The sequence below is a fragment of the Lytechinus variegatus genome, chromosome 4 (genome assembly GCF_018143015.1).
Source record: "Lytechinus variegatus isolate NC3 chromosome 4, Lvar_3.0, whole genome shotgun sequence".
NCBI classification, from domain to species: domain Eukaryota; kingdom Metazoa; phylum Echinodermata; class Echinoidea; order Temnopleuroida; family Toxopneustidae; genus Lytechinus; species Lytechinus variegatus.
This window is the reverse complement of record NC_054743.1, coordinates 21629885-21653408: the sequence shown is the minus strand read 5'-3', so window position 1 is coordinate 21653408 and position 23524 is coordinate 21629885. Positions and strand designations below refer to the sequence as shown.

The 23524-nt window shown below is 36.8% G+C and overlaps 2 protein-coding genes across 2 annotated transcripts; both read left to right on the top strand.

Moving 5' to 3' along the window:
• The first annotated feature begins 299 nt into the window (after positions 1–299).
• LOC121413624 (juvenile hormone acid O-methyltransferase-like) lies at positions 300–6618 on the top strand. Its single transcript, XM_041606528.1, has 5 exons — positions 300–529; positions 2724–2951; positions 4316–4416; positions 5810–5945; positions 6394–6618. The coding sequence occupies exons 1-5, from the start codon at positions 343–345 to the stop codon at positions 6567–6569; spliced, it is 828 nt and encodes a 275-aa protein (XP_041462462.1). The 5' UTR covers positions 300–342; the 3' UTR covers positions 6570–6618.
• A 1834-nt stretch (positions 6619–8452) lies between these two features.
• Positions 8453–17160, top strand: LOC121413623 (lambda-crystallin homolog). Its single transcript, XM_041606527.1, has 7 exons — positions 8453–8591; positions 9349–9430; positions 10118–10270; positions 11208–11369; positions 12607–12801; positions 14539–14644; positions 15692–17160. Exons 1-7 carry the CDS (start codon positions 8560–8562, stop codon positions 15910–15912), a joined length of 951 nt encoding a protein of 316 aa, XP_041462461.1. The 5' UTR covers positions 8453–8559; the 3' UTR covers positions 15913–17160.
• Positions 17161–23524: the final 6364 nt, after the last annotated feature.

Here is a 23524-nt window from a genome sequence, read left to right as displayed (position 1 = left end):
TTTGTTCAGCGAGGCAGGTACATATCATGATTACAAAAAAATTGCATATAATGTCCCTTTTTAGGTCTGAATATCACAAATTTTCAGCTCGCGCCTCGCGCTCGCATTATTTTATCAGTGAGATACGTATCCATTTAATAGCACTGCATGTCCTTAAAATGTTTCTATTAGGTCAGTATACCTAAAAACTGAGCGCGCTTCGCGCGCTGCCTAAGTGACTCGAATTTTTTGCTGGTGCCGGCCCCCAATGCCGTGGCCCACGGTACGCCACTGCTTCGCTATCAATGTCTGTCTTTCCACACTGATCTTTTCAACTTAGTTCGGACATGCAAATTAGGCAAGATGAATACTGACACAGTAGAACTAGCGCGGGTTTATGATTTAATAAGTTCCGTTTATTTGCAGAACCGATTTCGTGATGAAGCTCTGAAATGGATCGATTTCGATGAAAACGACGACATGCTCGATGTCGGATGTGGTCCAGGAAGGTTGTGTAAAATGTTGTCTCCTCTCGTAAAGTCGGTTACTGGTGAGTTCTTAAGACTATTCGTTCCAGATTGTATGAAATCTGGAACAGATAAACATATTGTATGAGTAACTGAATGTCAAGCAATGTTATAATTTCCCTATCTAGCTTTCAATTAGATTACTGGCGTACAGTCATTTTTTTCGCAGAAGGGGCGTTTAAGAGGGGCTTTAGCTGACTCTCTTCAACTGCCTTGTCCGTCAGCTTTTATAGTTTGTTACGTACACAGTCTGTTATGTATTATTATAACTTCCATCTGTCTATTAGTTCCATGGAGAAATTATAACAAGCAAGGGGTGTTTCCAATGGAGGGCGTCAGCTGCCTAGCCCGATGTACAGCTTTTACGTTTTCTTTCATGTTTACCTATCATATTAACTAACTTATGCCCATGGGCCTGATGGAGCAAACGACAACAAAGTCTGCTCCAAAGCCAGTACAGACACATGCAGAAAGAGACACACTCTGTGGCAAAAAAAAATGTATATACATGTGCCCTTACATTGGTGTTGAAATGGGTAACAGGATGCGCTGCAGCTGGGACGCCCAGATCAACAAAGTCTGCTCCAACGCTTCCCGAGTCCTCTGTTTCCTGAGAAGGAACTTCTGGTCTGCTCCATACAGGAAATAAAACAATCTGTCAAAACTAGAAGAGTGGCAGAATAAATGGGCCACGATCTGTTACGGCACATTTTGGTAAAAGAAATTTGTTACCAAAATATGTCGATAGTGCACTTATGCCTGACAGGATTTTTTTGTTACTAAAATGTGCAGTTAAAACGCGACAGTGTGCATACATATTTTGGACGATTTGTACATTTTACATGTGATTTTACGTGTGATGCCATTCTTCTCACTCTTCCTCTCTCCCACCCTCTCTATTTTCGAACTTCTTTTCTCTTTATTTCCCTTTCCTCTCCCACTTTCCTTTTGTTTTCCTTGTCCTGTCTTGGACATCAGCTTTTTTTTTTTTACTCATTGTTAAAATGAGTACCCGAATAATGCCTATGTTTATAGTGTATATTTGTATATATAAGTTGCTTTGTTATGTTTTGTTTTGATTTTGTTTTTGTTTTTGTTTGACAAACAATACTATTTTGTTTTTGTTTATCTGTTTATGTATATATTTTCTTGTTTTGAACAAAATGTTGGCAATTGCCGGTGACGTTCTGTAATAAATTCAATTCAATTCATTTTGGTAACTGAAAAAAAAAAATTGAAGAGTATAATGGCGTCCAATAGAGTAAAGACTGATAGGTTATGGTATTGAGTTAGAGACAAAGTCAGTGGTAGTAATTTGTCTGTGTGGGGGGGGGGGGGTGATTTGCCTATACGTCCAATGCCAGATGTATAGTCTAATGCCGTTTGGCCCAATATTATTCCGTTCGATAGTAATTTCGTCCGATAGCCACTTCATCAAAAAATCACTTCGTCTAAAAGTCATTTCTTCCAAAAGCCACTTCGTCTAAGAAGCACTTCGTGCAAAGCCGCTTCGTCTAATAGCAATTTCCTCCAATTACTACTTCCCCGACGAGCAATTTTGTTTAAATGCCACTTCATTAAATATTTAACATTTTGAAGAGCTGTAGTTTTTGGTCTCGTTTGCATTTTTTTATATGGCGGTTTTATTATTATTTTTTGTATTTGTTTATTGCTCTCTCCGTTTCCTTCCTTCACTCTCTCTCTCCTTCTTTCTTGCGCAAGGCGTCAGTTGATTTGGACAAGGAATCATTAGTATTTATGTTTGTTTTTTTTTTGCATTTGAAACAAATGGCAAGGCCCACTCTTACTCTAATGAGAAGTTAAACCAGATTGAAATCCCCAAATGCATAAATCAAAGAAGGGAAAATCGCTCGCACTTCGCGCTGGCATTCATTCTTGTTTTTTAAGTGATTTTATATATTCATTTTTTTTTCTTCATTAACACATCATTAAAAAGGTGTTCTTCAGTCGCCTTTTTCATGTGGCCATGAAATAAGAAAATTCATACATGCATTTAAGGCACTTAATTTTTTTCCCCTGGCGGGGAGAGAGGGAAAGCCATTTTTGGATCCATACACAGAGACGCCAAAATCAAGTCAAATTTGGGCCCCCTCCCTATACGAAATCCTGGATCCGCGCCTGCACTTAAGTACTGTCCCTGCCAGACTACCAATACTTGTACCTTAGATAGTCTGTTCTAAATCGATTTTTTTTCAGGCTTGGATATCTCTCACGGATTGGTAAAATTCGCTAGAATTGAAAACTCAGGGCCAAATATACGATTCTTTCAAGAAGACGCTCAGACGTTTGGTTCTCATCTCAACAACTGGCGGGAAAGGTTCAACAAAATTCTGAGCATGTTAGCTCTGCATTGGTGCTTTGACAAGAAGAGTGTCTTGAAGAATATCTACCAGTGTCTTAAACCAGGAGGTACATTCCTCCTTGGTTTCGGTCCCGGGGGGGGGGGCACTTACATTGACGAGTGGATACCATGCGCGACCAAAAAAAACACGTAAAAAGGATGTCCTTTTCACGATAGGGCACGTTACGTACGTAACGTGATAAGGGTGTCAAAAACACCAAAAAAATTAGAAAAGGGTATTTATTTCGCTAGGAAAATTACGTGTTTAGGGTCGCATTTGCGGGAATGATAAAACAAAATTAAAATGTTTTATAAAGGATGTCGTTTTTGCCCCAACTGTTCGTGTTTAGAGTACGATTTGCGCGAGGTGTAGAAGGTGGGGTCGTACTAAACCAAATAAGGTAAAGCCGACCACCGAAGGACCCGTAACAATAACACATTCCTGTACTTGTTTAGGGGTTCATTTCAGGGAATATTTGACAAGAGGATCGTTTTGTTTCCAATACTTGTTAAGGGTATGGTTTCACACGCCAATACTTGTTAAGGGGTGCATTTTCAGAATATGGAAATTACGTGTTTAGGGTGCTTTTCGAGACCCCACACTGTTAAAAATACCTGATTTTACAGAAAAAAGAAAGACTATTTTGCAAAGAGCAATCACAGAATCATTCTGTAAATTCATAAAACAGGAATTTTTCTGCAATTAACAGATCAGGTCTGTTTAAAAAGGGGAAAAGGGTGTTTTATTAAAGGAAATTTGTAAGGTTCCATACACCCAATACCAATTTCCTGTAAGATTGCGCAATTTGGTAAGATTACAGGTGTTCTCGAGACTCTGCTGCAGGAACTTCTTTTATTTTAAGGACAAATTTTCCCGGGGGGGGGCACTCGACCAAAAAAGTGGTGGAGGTGTGCCGCGGGCGAGACAAAAAACGGGGGCCTTGGAGCGGGCTTATTGTAAAAAGGAGGGTCCTCGGAACGGGCTTCGGAACGACAAATGTTTGTGAAAACGGGGGTCCTTGGAACGGATCGCCAGCGTGTGAGTGCGTATGCATCCCTATGGAACGGTCATGCGTGCATGATGCAGCTAGCGCGGCCTCCGCCGGGTGAGCTCTGCGGCCGTTTTTCACCAAAATTGCAGCTCATTGTAGCAGATCGATGCGATCGGAACGGCGTAACGAAAAATATGCGATGCTTTGGAGCGGATTTCTCTCTTCTTTTTTCTCGATAAGAAGAAAATGATATGCCTTGGAGCGGCTTTCTTTGTTCTTTTTCTCAAAAAGACAAAAATGCTATGCCTCGGAACGGAAATTTGAGTGTAAAAATGGGGGTCCCCTCCGCGGCACATACCCACTATGCATTATATACTGAGTGCCCCCCCCCCCCGGGAAACAGTGCATGGTCGCGCATGGTATCCACTCGTGAATGGAAGTGCCCCCCCCCCGGGGTTTCGGTACACAGTGCCAACTCTATTCGGAGTGGAGTTCCTACGGTGAAACTTGTGATGTGTGGATTCGGCAACATACAAAATGGGGGCGATATCTACAGGTATGTACATGCATCTAGAGAGATTCAGTAACGTAGAAAAAAAGTTTCCCGTCGTAACATCCGTTTTAATCTTTCCTATTTTTTAAAAAATATTTATAGTGAAATACACCAGACGCGAATCTTTTTTTCTCATGAACATTTCGTTCATTTTGCTTTATAGGCTTTATTAGGCACATGCATGCCCTCCGATCATGCCAATTTCACGAGAATTACGGGCCATGTGGTCTAGGGGTTAGAGCATTGGACTCATGATCGTGATGTTGTGAGTTCGAATCCCCGCCTTGCCATTCTCCAATTTGATCAAAAAAAATAAAAAATAAAAAAGACCCGAGAGTAATATATGTCGTCTATAAGGTCAGCCATCACTGCAGGTTAAGACGTAAAATGTTTCCTATGAAAATGGTTACTTCACCAGCTTGGCGTTATACTAGCTGAAAGCTGTCCTGCCGAGTTAGGAGAGTTACCAGTAGTAACAGACTTTAAAACTGATAAGTATTTGGTATATAGATTTCAGGACAAAACTGCGGTGTTAATTCATCAACTTTCGACAAAGGCCCGTTGTCATGAAGTGCACTTGTCACTACATTCTCTATGTTCCCAAATTCTTCTTGAGAGTGAAGACTCCCTATTTTTATTCATGTCTTTTAAACGCTGAAATCTATTTCTCAGACAAGCAGATCATCTGTGAAAATCTGTGAAAAGTAAACGCGTATAGGGTGTCTAATAGGACTTTGCAAGAAACTTGTTATCAATCGTAAGTCAACTTTGGGTTAAAAAAAAGTAATAGGAAATTTGCTCCTGATTGCTGGTCTGTTTTTTAAGCAATTACCTGAAAAAGCGCGGTATTTTTTTGATTGGGGATGAGGGCTTCTGGGGGCTTGAGAAATTTTCGTCGTTGGTTTATTCAATGCAATGAAAAATGGCCTATTGTGGGTAGTCTATACCGACCAAGCAGATAGTCCCCATCCCCCTTCCTATAAAAAAAATTTCCAATGCTATGCGAGAAAGGCGTAATGACTGAGCGAAATAAAAAAAAATCACATTTTAAAAATGTTTGAGAAATTTTCATCTAAAACATGCGCTGGGAGCATGATGGATATCGTAGATGAAGATGAGGGCATTTAACGATTAAGGGGGTAGACTTGATTATTAGGAAATGGGGTTATGTTATTACTCTCTCCAGACGGTTTTTTTTTAAGAGCGATATTCTAAAAAAAATAGATACCTTTGAACGTAAAAGGTATAATAGAACATGACAGGCTATAGGCCTACATCAGAAGCCTTAAAATAAATCAGGAACTGTGCGAATCTCGCAGAAGACAATTTCAAGATGAGAACAATTACAAGACTTCGGTTCCAATAATGATATATTTTGTTATCCTCTTTTCTAAAGAATTACGACTTCGAGACCTTTGCAACAAGAAGTACGGAGAGCTTTCTAGACCTTATGAGATCAGTTGGTTTCATCCTTAAACATTCAGAGGTGAAACAATCCCCTTGGGTTGAATGGAAGGAATGTGACATCAAAAGTAAGTTCAGCCAGTGTTTTACCTAGATGATTAAACATGGTTCAAGGGATGATAGGATAATACTTCTTCAGGAACCTGGGTGGCGTTTTTTTTATCAAGCTTAGCCTAAATAATGATTTTAAGCAACTCCAAATGTCATGGCCAGGGTGGTTATAATATGGCCAATATTCAATTCTAATGATTTTTTTATCGTTGGCAAATTGTGTGATATAAAAGGATGTTCATTGTAATACATGCAGGAAACCTGAAAGCAATAAATGCTTTTACTGCAGGAAATAATAATTTTTCAACTTAGCTATAGAGAATGAAATTTTCATACTCCCTATAGTGAAGTTGAAAAATTAATATTTCCTCAGTCATTATATATTTGTTAACTGTTTTCATCGTTTTAGAAGATTATGATTCTTTGAACAGTCTGGTGAATCTAACATTATTTCTCATTGCCCAGAACAAATACGTTGCTTGTTTTACCCGATAAAGTACATCCCTGTGGAACACCAAGAAGAATTCGTCGATGACGTCTACAAGTGGTTGTTTGACATCACACCTAAGAGATCTGGTAATGTTTTCCAAAGTGAACTGGGAAGGGCTGAAATTATGACCATTTTGGCTACCAAAGAATGACATTCGTCAGGTTGGTGACCCGATGTAAACGAATGAAGCCCTCGGTTTTTGAAACACAAGTAACCTTTACCATGTTTACGTTTCATGATACAGTAGTAAGATAGATGTTTTCCGTTTGTTTATTTCTATACTCTGCTGAACCAAATTCACTTTTTATTTTTGTTTTTACCTTTTATATTTTTGGTTTTTACATCTTCAGTGGTTATATCTCGTGCATCAATATGATAATTGGTGATATTTTTCTGACTCCCAAATCATCTATTCTGTAAATGTCCGTAGGCAAATAGCAACCATTGCGTCTCTCTCTCTCTCTTTCTCCCTCTCTCCTCTTTTCTCTTCCTTTAGGGGGATTCACATTATACAAGCTATGCTTTTGAGTGAATCCCCCATTTCCACAGATACTTTTCTTCTATCCAAACAAATTTTTTCTACAAAATATTTTGTATTTTTGTATATGTTATTTATCATGATTATCATTAATGTATTGTAAATATTTGTTAAAATGTATGAAAATGATTTGTATCAATATTTGTTATTTCTGTTGGAAATAAAATCTGAATCGAAGGAGAAGGGATCACCATTATATAACACAGATGGAATAACCTTATAAGTATATAGTTTGTAAGATTTGAAAAAAATATATATATATCATTTCCTCTCTCGTAAACTTTAATCTTGTTTTTGTACATGATAGGTTTTACATAAATTGTCTGTATATTCAACATTTCGTGACCCGTCCCTTGAGGCTAAAGATTTGCACATTGACTTTTTAAGGAGAGCGTATAACAATAAAAACATCTTTTGTACGGTGTGGATTTATCTAAACTTGAAATATGCTATAAAAAGATAAAGCCCTTAACTATAAAATGCATTCTTTCCGATACTGATAACTCAGCGAGGGAGCGGAGCAACCAAGCGGGGGGGGGGGGGGGTCGGTTGAGAGACTCACTTTTTAGGGGGTAGTAAAGCGACCCATATATATCTTTCTTTTATTCTTTCTTTTTTTCTCTCTCTCTCTTTCACTTTCTTTCTTTTATTTTTTTTCTAATATCCCTCCACTATTTGAAAAAAAATAATATAAGGGAGTGGCAACCCCTGCCTCCTGTAGTAATATCCCCTGCTTGTATTTATTTGTTTATTTGTACATCGTGATATAAACACAGCTTTCTTGTGAACTTTAGTGGACATTGATCCATGCAATCGATTGGTAATTCGCATAAATATGATCCTTAGCAACAATGAAGAACAAAAATATGAGAGTAGTACTGGTTATATAATACCAATCTTGCCTCATCTTGCCCCCATGTGTTTGGCATTTGCTCCTCGGATCGACAAGAAATTCAAATTCGCATCAAATTGAATGAAAAAATATACAGTATTTCGTCCTTATGCTATACCGTATTTATACGGATTTGAGAGCGGAAAATAAATTAAAAGTCATATAGGCCTATTCTAAGAAATTTAATGAAAATCATAACGTTGAATAATAATTTAGGGAAGCTTCTTTCCTTCGGGGGAGGTATGCAAGTGCCATAAAGTTTATATTCACATGAGAGAGAGAGAGATAAATATTTTTGTGCTTATATAATTTACTTGGGCATTAATAAGTGGGCGTTACCATCGATCAGCTGATCGTGTTGTCAGTTTTAGTCTTCATTGAGAAATAGCTATATTTTTTGTGTATTCGGATGTTCTATTTTTTCAAGTTATTCATTGTAAAACAGTATTTTATATATGAAAAATTGCATTTTTAAAAATAAATATGATTTTTCACGTTTCTTATCAATTTGTTAGTCTTCTTGACCCTGCTTTCTGTGTGAGTATTAACAAAAAAAAACTTTATGATACTTGAATTCCCAGAATTCCCACACGAGACAAAAACATTTACAGCGAGCGAGCCCGAGCTGGTGGTACGGTGAAGGCTTAGAAGTCACGTTGAATTTCCTTCTTTCTGCAGTCTGTATATGATAAAGCTTCAAAATCAAGCGATATGGAAAATCAGAAAATTGGCATCGTGGGAAGGTAAAGTGTTATTTTTTATTATTATGCGTATTATATTAAAAAATACGTTTCAGTGTACGCGCGATTTGGCTTTGCATTGCCCTTGCAAGAGCTCGGTCCCACATGCTGAATATGTTGTGGTACAATACAAACACTTCGACACTTTGTGGTAGTGTATCCAATTGCCGGACAACTTTAATTCAGTGCTTTAAAAATGACATTTAGAGGAAATAAAATCAAGACGAATTTGCACTTGCCATTTCAAATATTATGCGAATTAATATGATATTATTTGATGTTAATGTTTACCAACCGTTTTCTTTGCATGGCACTTGCCGCATACCCCTCCACGAAATCGAAGCACAATTATTTTTGTGCGTGACAAATTACATCATGATTCTGGACGGGCGACAATATTCTTGATTAATAAAGATGTAAGAAAGAATTTGTGTGATTTTTTTTGTGTCATGCATAAATTCTAAGTTACTATTGTTTGTTTTTTTTTCATATGGAATCTGAGCAGATGTTAATGGTAATAAATTTGTGTTTGCTAACAAATGTTTTTATTGTTAAACTTAAGTGCATTTTCCATGACTCTTTTCAATGTTATGCTCGTTCGTATCGTGACGCTCATCAATTTCTATCAGTGCGCCATCGATCGTCGCTCGCAGTATACCTTGAGTCTAGCCGTCGACGATCAGCAAGCTAATTTTTACGTCATTTGATTTCATCTAAAGCCTATACAATTTTTTCTCCTTTTTGTTTTCTCCTGCAATAGTGGATTGATAGGGCGGAGCTGGGCGATGATCTTTGCCAGTGCTGGATACAATGTCACAATATTTGATATAGAGCCCTCTCAGGTTTGTTGGTCTGCTGTGAACATGCAGCAATGCTTTTCTTTGTATGAGTTTTTTCAATCTAAATATTGCTGTTTTGTTTTTTATTTATAAATAAATTACCATTATTGTTGATAAGATAAATTTTGATTAAATTATAATGTTAATAATTTCACATATAGCCCTTGTAAATTTGTTTCATCCACAATATCAGTAAATGTATGGTTAATATTATTAATTGTTGTTCCTGTTGTGTTATTATGACTTGTGCTTATCCTATTTAAAGGACAATCTTGAATGAAGATGTTAATTCTGCTAAAATGCCAAACAATATTAAGGGGGTATTGAAACCTACAAATTTGAACAGTAACCGGGCATTGTGGCGTGCACCTGTAATCCAAGCTACATGGGGAAGTTACAAATTGATGCAGAGGTTCGCGGTTCGAACCCTGGTCACGTCTTTCGGATGGTGACGTTAAAGGTCGGTCCCAGACATAAATAATCATATCTGATTGAAACATGTCTGACAAAACTCAAATACACACACACAGTAAGGAAAGACCAAAAAAAACTTAACCCTTTATATGGATGTTTTGATTGTATCTAACATGGTATGTATATTATTATTAATGATAATTTTTACTACAAAAATCAAAATGTTTTTATTTCCAGTCCTAAGTCTATTTACAAATTTTGTTTTCTTTCTTGCAGGTGAGCAATGCCCTGAAGTTGATCAAGGAACAGCTAGAGGAGTTGACTTCATCAGGGATGTTGAGAGGTACCCTGTCTGCCGAGGCCCAATATGCTCTCATTAAAGGAAGTAATAGCATGGAGGAAGCTTTATCAGGAGCACCATTTGTACAGGTAAGAGGGCCCTGTCCACGGAGGATTATTCTATTGTTACTGAGGGTGCAGAGCATTGTCACAGCATCCCTGGAACAATAGACAATCCTCTGCCCAGGTCCATGACAGGTTAATGAGTAATTCCATCGGGTTGGGTCCAAAACTTACAAGATGTCCATGTACCTTAGTCATCAACTATTCTATTTCGCAGTGAAGATCAATTCAGGTTTGAGTAGGTTTTGATTTGTCAATGTGAGGATGGTCTCCTAGTTTAATTCATGTTTGATCTTGAAATCTTCTGGAATCGATGTATTTCAATTCAACTTTTTTAACAGCATTACATGGACATTACATTCATATATCATTGGCAGTAGACTCTCAGGTCTGTAATTGCAGTACAACATGATGTTAATTAGTAAACCTTAGTTGGACACCAATTCTTTTTGCTAAAGTGATCATTGGAAGATATTTGCCTAGTTTAAATGAAACCTTTTTTTTAGTTCTGGTGGGTGTTTCATAAAGCTGTTCGTAAGATAAGAGCGACTTTAAGAACGACTGGTGATCCTTTCTTTTGGTAAATGTTATACACCATTGGCGATGGTTTAGCGCGTAAGAAAGGTTCAACAGTCGTTCTTATAGTCACTCTTAACTTATGAACACCTTTATGAAACGGCCCCCTGGTATGTCACCAAAATGGACACAACCTGTTGGAATGACTCAAATAGGAAGGCTATCACGATGGAGATTTCAAGCATAATTTTTATATAGATTTTCAAATAAATGAGCATTACCGTACAAACAGAAAATTTGTGGCATATTGTTGTTATCTGAAGTTCAACTTCTTGAAGTTTTCTCTTGCAGACTATTGCTACAGTTGGAAAAAGAGTATGTTCATATTCATGTGTTTAAGTAATTTCTAATGCAAGATCGGACATTATATTGATTGTTCTTTGTCCAGGAATGTGTCTTTGAGAATCTTGAAGTCAAGCAGAAGGTGTTCAGTGAGATGGAGCAACATGTTGGGGATGACACCATATTGAGTAGCTCGTCATCTTGTATCATGCCGTCCAAATTCACAGAGAACCTTAAACGTCGCAATCAGTGTATCATCTCCCATCCTGTAAGTTTTATAAGAAGTGAAGATGGTTTGATAGGCCCCCAAATTCCCATTGTATCAAGAGTTTCTTACATCTGGGGTCTGTTTCATAAAACTTGTTACAATAACAAATTTACAAAGACAGTTATAAGCCACTGAAATCCTTCGATCTGATTGGCTGATACTAAATTTTTTTATAGAAATCTTGCATTTCTTATTATAACAAGTCTTTATGAAACTGAGCCCTGGATTGTAGAATGGCAAAAGCAAAACAAAAGCTGCTTTGGATTTTCTTCCTTTTCAAGTTTGATGAATAGAAAATAAAGCACAAAGGACAATCTATTTCCAGTTGCTTATTGGTTTTCTTTTTAGATCATTGGCTGATCTAGCCTGGAATAACACAATTCCATTACAGGGGCAGTTTGGTTTCGCACAATAGTCAGCCCCTTTAAACTAAGACCCATTGGCCCGTATTCTAAAGTCGGGTTTAATTTGAACTCTGGTTTTAAGTTGTGGTTTAACTATGGAAGGCCAGTTGTTACATAAATCTCTAACAGTAGAGGTTCAATATATCAGGTCATTTGACTCCCAAAACATTATTAACTGGCTGGGAAGGATAAGTATGACAATTGTCTTCACCATTAAATGATTAGTGAAGAGCACCGTTAACATGAGATTGAGAAGCATTCACTGGAAACAAAATTTTGAAACGTTTGGCTTCCCATAAGTTTAGCACAGAGTTAAACACGACTTCCGAATACGGGCCCTTGTGTATAATCCAGTTTATCTGCACCTGACTTAGATGACAAGTGTTTTGGCAACTCGGCCTCCGCCCATACTTCCAGACAAATGAGAAACATGTCAGCTGTGTATCCAGTAGTATGTGGCTTGAAGCGGCCTTTCGTTGGTCGGAACGTAACTGTTCTTTGTTGCATTCACCATAAATCTTGAGTGAAAATCTCACACAATCTCCTGTGAATATCTTAGTTATGCAATATTGAAATGATGATTTTCTTGTGGCAGCGGTGGGATGAATTTCAGTTTTTATTAGCTTGGTAATTTTCTTGAATTCCTTTATTTTTACTTGATGTTAGGAATTGTTACCATGGTAATTTATATGCAACAGATACCGGGGCCCATTAACATAAAGTATGATATACATTTTTAATGATAGCCTATTTCTTCTGCTTCTACGTCATGTACTTCTTGGAAGTAGTGAAAATAACTGTTTGATTTTCTTATGTAATCTTTATTCTTCAAGATTAATCCACCATACTATGCACCCTTGGTAGAAATCATTCCTGCCCCCTGGACTGACCAGTCCGTGATTGATAGGACTAGGACCATCATGGAAGCCATTGGCCAAGTACCGGTCACTCTGAAGAAAGAGGTCCCAGGATTCGCTGTCAATAGGGTCCAGTATGCTATCATTGCTGAGGTGTGGAGGCTTGTTGAGGTATGGTTTGGTCGGACTTCCCAGGGGATTTCCTTTTTAAGAATTAAGTGTGAACTGGGGAGCATTTCAGGAAACAAATAGTCAATGATTTTCAATGAGAATTGTTTTAAGCTACTGAAATCCTTGCATCTGATTGGCTAAGAAAAAGAACTATCATCGAAAATCATTGACTAGATGCTTCATGAAACCCTCTTGAAGTTTCACTTCAATTCCAAGTTGTATGCATATATTGTGCATATAGTGCATGCTCTGCAATCGACTAATTATCATAATATAAGTATAAATTATATATGTGAATTTCTAACGTTGATTACATATCACTGAGGCCGTTAGCAGAGGTGAGATGTAATTCACAAGATAAGCAGTCTCCAAAATCATGAGATTGAGATTCACATTTCAACTTTGTGATATTTTCTCTGCTGACTACACTCTTGTCACAAAAATGACATGAATATAAAACCTGACCCCAATTTCAATGTAACCCAGGTCTTCACTGCATTATGATGAACTGAAACACCCTCAAAAACTCTTACCCTTATTGAAACTTGCCTTGTAAGAAATTAAACGAGGTATCTCATTGAGTGGCAAATACTTGCGAACATAGCAAATTTGAGACTTTACCAGGGTTTGTAAAAGGTTGCAAGAAATTTCGTTAACAGTTATCAGTATTGAAAACAGTTTTTCTTTTCACACAGAAAGTTTTTACATGTTCACATTTCTTTGCATATCTATAAACAGTTGCTTGTATTCACAAAACAGTCATAAACATTTATAAATGGTTGTAAGACAATATCACATAACTTTTTTCTTATTCTCCAATGAGAGTGACCAAATGACCAAATGGATCCTGTATCACTTAGACCTACTGATTAAAAATATGTGTTGAATGTTTACAGACATATTTATTCCATTTTGAAGCGTTCGCAAATAAAATTTTACATCGCAAACAATCTTTGTAAGAGTTTGCAACACTCATCAGAAAAGTTGGCAAATTCAAAATGTGGAATGTTCACAAGCATTCCCTACTCTGTGAAATCCCCCCTTTAGATACAAGGTAAACCCATTAAGAGATCATTAGTTATCTGCTGCCCTAATTTACATTATAGCAGGGGTTCTCAAACTTTTTCTTTGTAGGGCCAGATGAGACTCCAAGTAAACCTGAAAGGGCCAAGTTGAATTGGATACTTAGAAAAAAAAATTTGCGTGAAGCGCAAAGACCCTTGCGGTCGGGGGTCCTAGATGCTCTCTTGTTCAATCTGGCCCTTATTTTGAGCGCATTTAATTCCAACAAATTTTTGTAGTTTCATATGGAACGCAGGCAAAATTTGAAAAGATCTCAAAAATACAACGAGAGTCAATATTAATGATAACAAAATTGTAGTACATGTACTTTGTTAAAAGGAATCTAGATTGTACCTATACATTCTTGGTATTGGGGAGACTGTCAGATAATGTCTTGGAGTATAAATATTTTGCAGTGGCCACGGAAGCAGGGGCCGGGGAAGCAGGGGGGGGGGGCTTCAGCCCCCCACTTTTTCCAAAACCATGTACAAAAATGTAAAAATGACCGTATGATTGTAATTTCTTGCATGGCCAGGACCCCCCCCCCTTTTGAAACCGTTCCGCGGCCCCTGTCAAGGTACTTTGGAAATCTTGCTCCTGCCTAATGCCTAGAACTTGTTTTATCAGAAATCCCTAATCCCCATTGCTTTTTGACATTTTCTTCTTGCATTCCAGGGGGGTGTGCTTTCAGCTGATGATGTGGATAAAGTAATGTCTGCTGGTCTAGGTTTAAGATATGCATTCCTTGGTCCATTAGAAGTCATGCAACTCAATGCAGAGGGTGAGTGGAAACTAGACTGTACAATCCTAGACACTATGGTTCGTATTCTCAAGAGGTTTTAATTGTACCATGTTACGAATCCATGGACTATTCAGAATTGTGTGCATTATTACGCCTATTTCAATATACATACTAAGAAAAGTTGAGTAAAAGCCCAATTATAAATGCAGGCTTTTGGCAACAGCAACTAATTGATGCACGATAGTGCAGGAATAGGTATAGTCCATGTTTTTGAACCATGGTACAGTTGAAACCTCTTTTAAAATACAGACCAATCTGTATTCTGAATTACGTGTTGTATTAGTCTCGGTAAACTGGGTGTTGTAGTGTGTGCCTGTAATCCACAGCTACATTAGGAAGTTACAAATCAATTCGCTTTCGCTTTTTTTTTATATAGCGCCCAATACATTAGAACGACATCTCTAAGTGCTTTACAGATATTTTATTACTCTGGTCATCGGATCCGGGCATGCTCATATACAACGCTTGCACGCTTGCATTCCAACAAGAGTTCCAAGACTCAATTGCTAGGCATACTATATAGGCTTTCGCATCCTACCGGGTACCCATTTGATACCTGGGTGGAGAGTGGCAAATTGTAGATTGACGCCTTGCCAAAGGATGCTAGTCCATGGTAGGATTCGATTGAATGAAAGGAAGTTACAGATTGATCCACAGTTTTGAGGTTCAAGCCCCATGTTGTAGGTCTGGACGACTGTCCCAGACATAAATAATCAGTTGCATACACTTATAATGTTTAGGATATCATACATTATAAGGGCTTCCCCTCCATTTGAATCATCATTTGCCCAAAGAAGCCAATTGGCGAAACGTTGCAACTATGAGTCGTTATTCTCAATTCTTTGATTATGTTCTTCTTACAATTTCTTGAATTAGAGGGATCCTCTGTATACAAGCCATTGGCAGGAACTTTAGGCTGTTTATTCAGACCATTTTCCTTGAGGAAGGGTTTGCATAGTAAACTCCATTATGTATAATGTCATTAAATAAACTAACAAAAATTGATTGTATTTCAATTTTATATAGGCATGCACAGCTACATGGACAGATACACTAAGGGCATGCACGATGTTCTCGGTGACTTCGGCCCCACCCCAACTTTCACTGGGAAGGGCCTGGAACAAATCGCGAAGGAAATGAATGCCAAGATTCCACTGGATAAACTTGAAGAACATCGCAAAGCTAGAGATACCAAACTTGCCGCCCTTGCCAAGCTGAAGAAGGACTTGGAAAGAGAAGGAAAATAAGCCTTATCAAATTATGAACCTGTTGCCTACCAAAGTCTTTGATTCCCTTATCATTGGTGAGCTTTTAAAGCAGTGTAATCCAAAATCTTAAAATGTTTAGGACGGCTTGGATAAAGCTGTTAAAAAAACACCTAAGAATCAAAATTGGATTATAAACTGATGAAGAATCAGAATATCTTAATTTTAAAGATAAATTCCAGTTTTGGTTACGATCTCAAAATGACTTTTTACAGAATCTAATATAATGACCACCCAAGTGTCTGTTTGTATGAATAAAAGGATTCTGGGAATAATTGTGTAATTGCTGAGAAATAAGCAAAATAAGCACGGATTCTGTCACTTCCGTCGCGTCTTTATTCCAGCATAATACACTGTCCCACGTATGCCTATCTGTGTTGGTGATCTTCAGTGTGAACGTTTTTCAGCGTAGATTTCAAGATTTCACAAAGTTCAGCTTATGTAACTGTACCAGATCTAGATCGTTTACTGCAACTACTGGCATTTCTCTTTAACATCTAAGGTATTTCAAATTGTATGAATTATTATTATATTCACTGTGATGAATATGGGACAGTGATTTCAGATCATCTTTTCCTGTAGAGAATCTAGACTTTTGTGCCATAATTCAATGATATTCTACGTGATTATGAAATAAAAAGGACAAATTAAGAAATGGTGTTGGGAACACAGTGAAAATGTCAAATCTAAATGGCTGTAGCAGGCTTGATTAACTTCCATATTGTTGGCTCCTGGTGGGCATCTCAGGAAACAGTTGGTGATCTCGAGTGTTTTAAGCTAGTGAAATCCTTGCATTTGATTGGCTAAGAGCAATTTTTTTTCAAATTCCAATCAGTCTGTTCCTCTGAATTTTCTGCTTCCAAAGTTGATTATCAACTTAACTTATGATTCCACTCAGGTTATTGATTATGTTGTGCGATTTTTGTGGACATTGGTGTTTGGTTTTATGTAGGTTTGCAATATATGACACAATATGAAGATATATTTACATTGGAATAGATGATCAGGTACACAATTTATCAATATTCATATTATATTGAAGGATGGCAGTTTTGATCCTTTTCGAACAAAAGATCCTACCCAAACTGCTGCAGTGTGTACAAGTGAAAAAGCATACCTCCCTATCTCAATCCAACTTACAGGGGTATAAATAGAAAAGATGCAGACCATATTTTTTTCCATATTGAAGAATGACGGTTTCGATCAGATCCTATCCAAACTGCTGCAGTATATGCAAGTGAAAAAGCATACCTCCCTAATTTAATCCAACTCATGGGGGTTGGAAGAGATAAGATGCAGACCATATCACTTCTCATTTCTTACCCATGTCCCTTTCGATACACCTGCGCGATATTAACCCATTGCTTACTGGAACCTGGTGATCCCTGTAAAAAGCCTATGGGAATTACAAACGTTCAGTAGTCAATTGGTTAATCATTACCCGTAAGTCAAGAACATGTTCTGTTACAATGTTAGACAAGTGGTTCCATGACATTTGCTTTGGCGACCATTGCTCTGCTATAAATTTCACACAGGTATCAAACTTTAACCGTGGAGCGTCGTGGCCCAGTGGATGAGCCTTCTGACTTTGAAACAGAGGGTCATGGGTTCGAAATCCCAGCCATGGGGTAATTTCCTTCAGCAAGAAATTTATCCACACTGTGCTGCACTCGACCCAGGTGAGGTGAATGGGTACCCGGTAGGATTAATTCCTTGAATGCATGAGCACTGAAAGGCAGCTCGAGCTAAAGCCGGGGTAATAATAACAACGCGCCTCGGAATAGAATATTTCTAGATAGATGGCGCTATATAAATGCCTATTATTATTATTTAATACTGTATCCTACCATAAACCTAACCATATTCCAATCCTAACCCTACATCTTAGACAAAATAGATACTGGAGCAATTGTCGCAGGAGCACATTTCCTGTCGCCAGGCAAGTATTCATGGGGAGTTATATGATTGTGATATTACAGTTGGTGATGAATGAATACTCAGTATCCATTCATGCAATATATTACCCAGCCTTTATCATACCACAAAGAGATGCATTTGATTTGGAATGTGCAAGTTACATAAAAGATTTTATTCTGTCATTAGAAATTCATTATCAGTGTAATACATCATTTTACTTCATCTATTTCTTTCTGTCTTATTACACTTTTTAGAGTGCTAAGAGTCTAATTGTAATTGTGCTATATAAAAACTGAGTATTATTTTTATTATATCAATCCTAAAAATGTTACCTGTAATAATGATGTTTGTTGGAGATTGATCACCCTCTTCACTAAAGTGACTTAGGATTAGACTTCAACAAATCCATATTTACTTACCGTATTAAAGTAAGGGTTGCATGGAAATGTGGCTACGCACAAACTTCTCAATGTTTTCACTCTTTTCCATACATGTATATTCTAAAATCATTGACCAAGCTTTAGAATGTTAGATATAGCATTTGGGTTCCAATTTCCTTCTTTCAGATGTAAATGAAATAAAATGAATGATTTTTTTTAAGGTTAATATTCTGCATTTTGGGTCCCATGAAATTCTAAGCAGTATTATTTAATTTGATAGTCTATCCAATGCACAGATTATGTTATAGTTATTGTATTTCCATTGTACAAGCACATGACTGCCAGTCAAACCTATTTTTGTGATACTACACCATGGAATCATGTATTATGTGTGTGATATAGGCCTGTATACTTTAAAGAGGTTTCAATTGAACCATGGTACAAAACCATGGACTATGCTGATTTTTGTTGTTAATTACGTTTATTTTATCACCTACACTAAGACAATACAATTCAATGCATAAATAGTGCTAAACGGGAAGCACAGTGATTTTTTTGCATAAACCATGATTATGTACCATGGCACAATTGGAACTTGTTCTTATTTTGTTACTAGCAATATATTGCAATATTGAAGAATGCCTCTTGATGTAAAGCATTGATTAATTTATTTCTTGTAACATAGAAATATGATCATACTTAAAGCGTCCCTACAACCCAAATTAAAATTGATTCTTGTTGATGCTATTGGTGAATAATGGTACTCCGGTATTTAAATAGGGTTTTTAGAGTTATACGATTTTCAAATCAATATTTTTCAACTTGCTAAGTTCTATCCTTGAATAAAGGGTGGCGCTTAGATAGTTAAGAAATGTTCTTTCAAAAATATCTTTAAAATCTATGAAACATATTTGGATATTCAAACAGCAATACATTTAGGATTGAGCAGTAATGGTAATCAACTTGAATTAGGGTTTCAGGGGCTCTTCAAATTTTTTAATGAATGCTTTTAACAACACTTTTTGAAACTTCATGGACAAATAAACTGGTATTTAAATTGGAAGTATTAAATAGTTCATACTGTCTCATGTTTTTTAACATTGATATAATTATATTTGAGTGTTACTAAATACTGTATGTTGTAGGTAATGCAACTCCTTGGAAGTGCTGATTATTGTTACATCAGTAGTAATATTAACTAATAATAATAACTACTAGAAATCAGCATGCATAAGGCGATTGGGAGAAAGGTACTAAATATACACAACAAAAAAAGTAACTCTCCCCTTAAACATCAATAATTTCCGAACCAATGCGAGTTTTTGTCTCACCTGCGAAGCAAAGTGAGACTATAGGCGCCGCTTTTCCGACGGCGGCGGCGTCAACATCAAATCTTAACCTGAGGTTAAGTTTTTGAAATGACGTCATAACTTAGAAAGTATATGGACCTGGTGGGTGTTTCATAAAGCTGTTCGTAAGTTAAGAGCGACTTTAAGAACGACTGGTGATCCCTTCTTGCGGTGAGATGTATATTGAATTGGCGATGGTTTAGCGCGTAAGAAAGGATCACCAGTCGTTCTTAAAGTCGCTCTTAACTTACGAACAGCTTTATGAAACACCTTCCTGGTTAATAAAACTTGGCCATAAGGTTAATCAATTATTACTGAACATCCTATCAGAGTTTCATGTCACATGACCAAGGTCAAAGGTCATTTAGGGTAAATGAACTTAGACCATGTTGGAGGAATCAACATCGAAATCTTAACCTGAGGTTAAGTTTTTGAAATGTCATCATAACTTAGAAAATATATGGAACTAGTTCATGAAACTTGGACATAAGGTTAATCAAGTATCACTGAACATCCTACATGAGGTTCACGTCACATGACCAAGGTCAAAGGTCATTTAGGGTCAATGAACTTTGGCCGAATTGGGGATATCTGTTGATTTCCCATCATAACTTTGAAAGTCTATGGATCTGATTCATGAAACTTGGACATAATAGTAATCAAGCATCACTGAACATTTTGTGCAAGTTTCAGGTCTCATGATTAAGGTCAAAGGTCATTTGGGGTCAATGAACTTTGGCCGAATTTGGGGGTATCTGTTGAATTACCATCATAACTTTGAAAGTTTATTGGTCTAGTTCATTAAACTTGGACATTAGAGTAATCAAGTATCACTGAACATCCTGAGCGCGTTTCAGGTCACATGGCAAAGGTCAAAGGTCAATGAACTTTGGCCGTATTGGGTGTATCTGTTGAATTACCATCATAACTTTGAAAGTTTATGGATCTGATTCATGACCCTTATAAAAAAAATTGAATGGTATACCATTGACTACCATTTATCATACACCATTGATATACCATTGGAATACCATTCGCACAGCACCCACCATACACCAATGGTATACCATTCAAGCCTCAATGGTATACCATTCAAACTAATTTAAATAATTGGGACGTTACTATTACCATATTCATGAGCACCATTTACCATTCATATACCATTGATCAAACACCATTCACCATTGATCTACCATATGGCCACTATAGACAGGTTTACCATTGACCACCATTCACCATTCAGCCACCATTCACTGGCCTACCATTTACCATTCAGCCACCATTCACTGGACACCATTGGCCTACCAATTGCCTTTCACCATACACCATTCGCCTACCATTGACCATACACCATACACCATTCATGTACCATCCACCATCCGCGCACCATTCATCGTACACCATTCGCGTACTATTCACTGTACACCATTCACCGTACACCATTCGCGTACCATTCAACGTACACCATTCGTGTACCATTCGACACTCACCATTCAACCACCATACACCGTTCACCATTGATTGACCATTCACTTTACACCATTCTACCATACACCATTGACCTACCATTTACAGTACACCATTGGCCTACCATACACCATTGAACTACTATTCACCGTACACCGTAGGCTTACCATACACCATTGGCTTACCATACACTGTACACCATTGACCTACCATTTACCATACAATACTGTCATACCATACACTCTATACTATTAGTCAACCATTCAAATAACACCATTGGTCATACACTATAGACCACAAGCGTACATTCAATGGTAGACTAATGGTAGACAGAACAAAGATGTGCAATGTATAGTAAGCCAATAAAGTACAGTGAATGGTAGACCAATGGTGTACAGCATATCTCTGGGGTTAATGGTAGGCTTGATAATGGAATAAGTATACACAAGAAAAATAAATGAAAGCAGTTATTTCAAGAACGTCATTAAATTGTTTTTACTATAAGAAGTTTAAGTACAGCATAAATGGCACAGAGTATTCACAAGTATAGACTTTATAATTAAAGCACATAAGTTATTAATATATATGACTTAGTCTTAGCTACTCGTTGATATCTCTGTCAATCTTGTTATGAAAAAAATAAACATGTATCAAGACAGATCGAGTTTGATTGAAAAACACAACAAATGAAGACTAACATTTCCAAGAATAAACCTGTTCTCTCTTATTGCTTTTTACATGGATTGAGTACTTGGCAAAACCACTGTTCTGCGTACAAACCTGATACTTGATGTTAAATCTGTGTGTAATTGCTTTCAACAATATTAATAAACATTTTTTTACTGATAAGTTCAAGTACAAAAGAGTATTGACAGGTATGGCAAAAAAGCACCATATTATGAATACATGTGACTGCGCGACACGACAAGAGATCAATGATTACACTCCACATAGGTATTATGTTAATCTTTCTATATACAAATTTACATGCAAGACAGAATTTGGACAACAAACTAATGAACACCAAATTTTGAAGATTAAACTCAAAATGTGCGATAGCCTTCACATGGCCAAATGAATAAAGGGTACCACACCTAGAAGAAATGAAATATCCCCAAAAGGGGGGAAAATAGTACCCCGTCCCCCAAATTGTTCCCTTTTTTCTTTTCACCTAAAAAGATATATCAATGGCGTGTTTCTACAAAGAATTGTTAAAAAGTATTACCCGCCTAAGTATCCAGAATCCTGGATAAGTTTCCTGTAGAAACAAACGCGATGCAGTTAATTGATAAATTGCATCGCGCAAAATACGGTTTCTCATAACCATCTTTGAGAGGTGGTTATTGCCATGTAAATCCGTTTAACTTTTCTGTAAACATGGGGCAAAATAGCATTCATGTCTGGCTTAAGTGCTTGAACCCAGAAGTGCGATCTCACAGTATACATATATTCTGGCCTGTTTAATCTCGCCAGCTGATCGCGAAACATGTATACCTGCTACAATGAGTGAGATCTACCATGAATTTTGAAAATTTTCCTGACGAGATGCAATTTTTGACATACCAAAATGCAATGTTGATGTTATAGGTTGAATTTTCCGATTTCTGCCGTATTTGCGAAGCGAAATGCAAGTTAATCAGATTATTTGGTCTGTAGAAACAGCTTGGTTTAAGAGCGATAAGGTTATTCGAGTCTGGAAAAGATAAACTGTTTTTAATGATTTACTGTAGAAACATGCCAAAAGTTTATCATAAATACAATAAAGATACATTAAGAAATAAATAATATATCACACATAGAATGTAGATATAATGAAAATAGGGAAAGAAAATTATTCAATTTGGAACACTAAAAAACATAAAAAAATAGAGACCTCTTTTTGCAAAATATATAGAAAATAATATATACAAGATACCCACTTATTTCTTTTCTGTCTATTTTTGCTGTGCTGAATCAGATGAATAACTCAAGTATGTGTGAGAAATAATATGATTATTGTCTTACACAGAATCAGTAGTCAATTGTAATTTTTTACAACCTAGCTTGGACAAAATTTGAATTCATATAATACAAAAAATATATAAATTGTGATTTTGTATATTCATGAGGACTTGAAGAGAACAGTTTTACAAAAAATAACAACTTTAATTCGTCATAACTTCGTTAATCCTCAACAAATTTTGATGAAATTTTAAGTGCTTTTTGTTTGTCTGATGTACACTTTGAATTGTATCACATAACTTTCAGTCTCGAGTACCTCTAGCCCTTCAATCGAATGGGTTGGACGACTGGTTACATTTTACACATAAAATAGTTATAAGGAGAATGAAGGGGACCATAGAAAGAAAGCATGAGAAAAGGGGAGATTTTGGTAGGGAGAGAATGAATCAGAAAAGCATCATGCTGAAAATTTCATTAACATCTAATAATAACAAAGTTATTGAATTTGAAATTTTAACAATATTTTGGTAAAAAAAATAA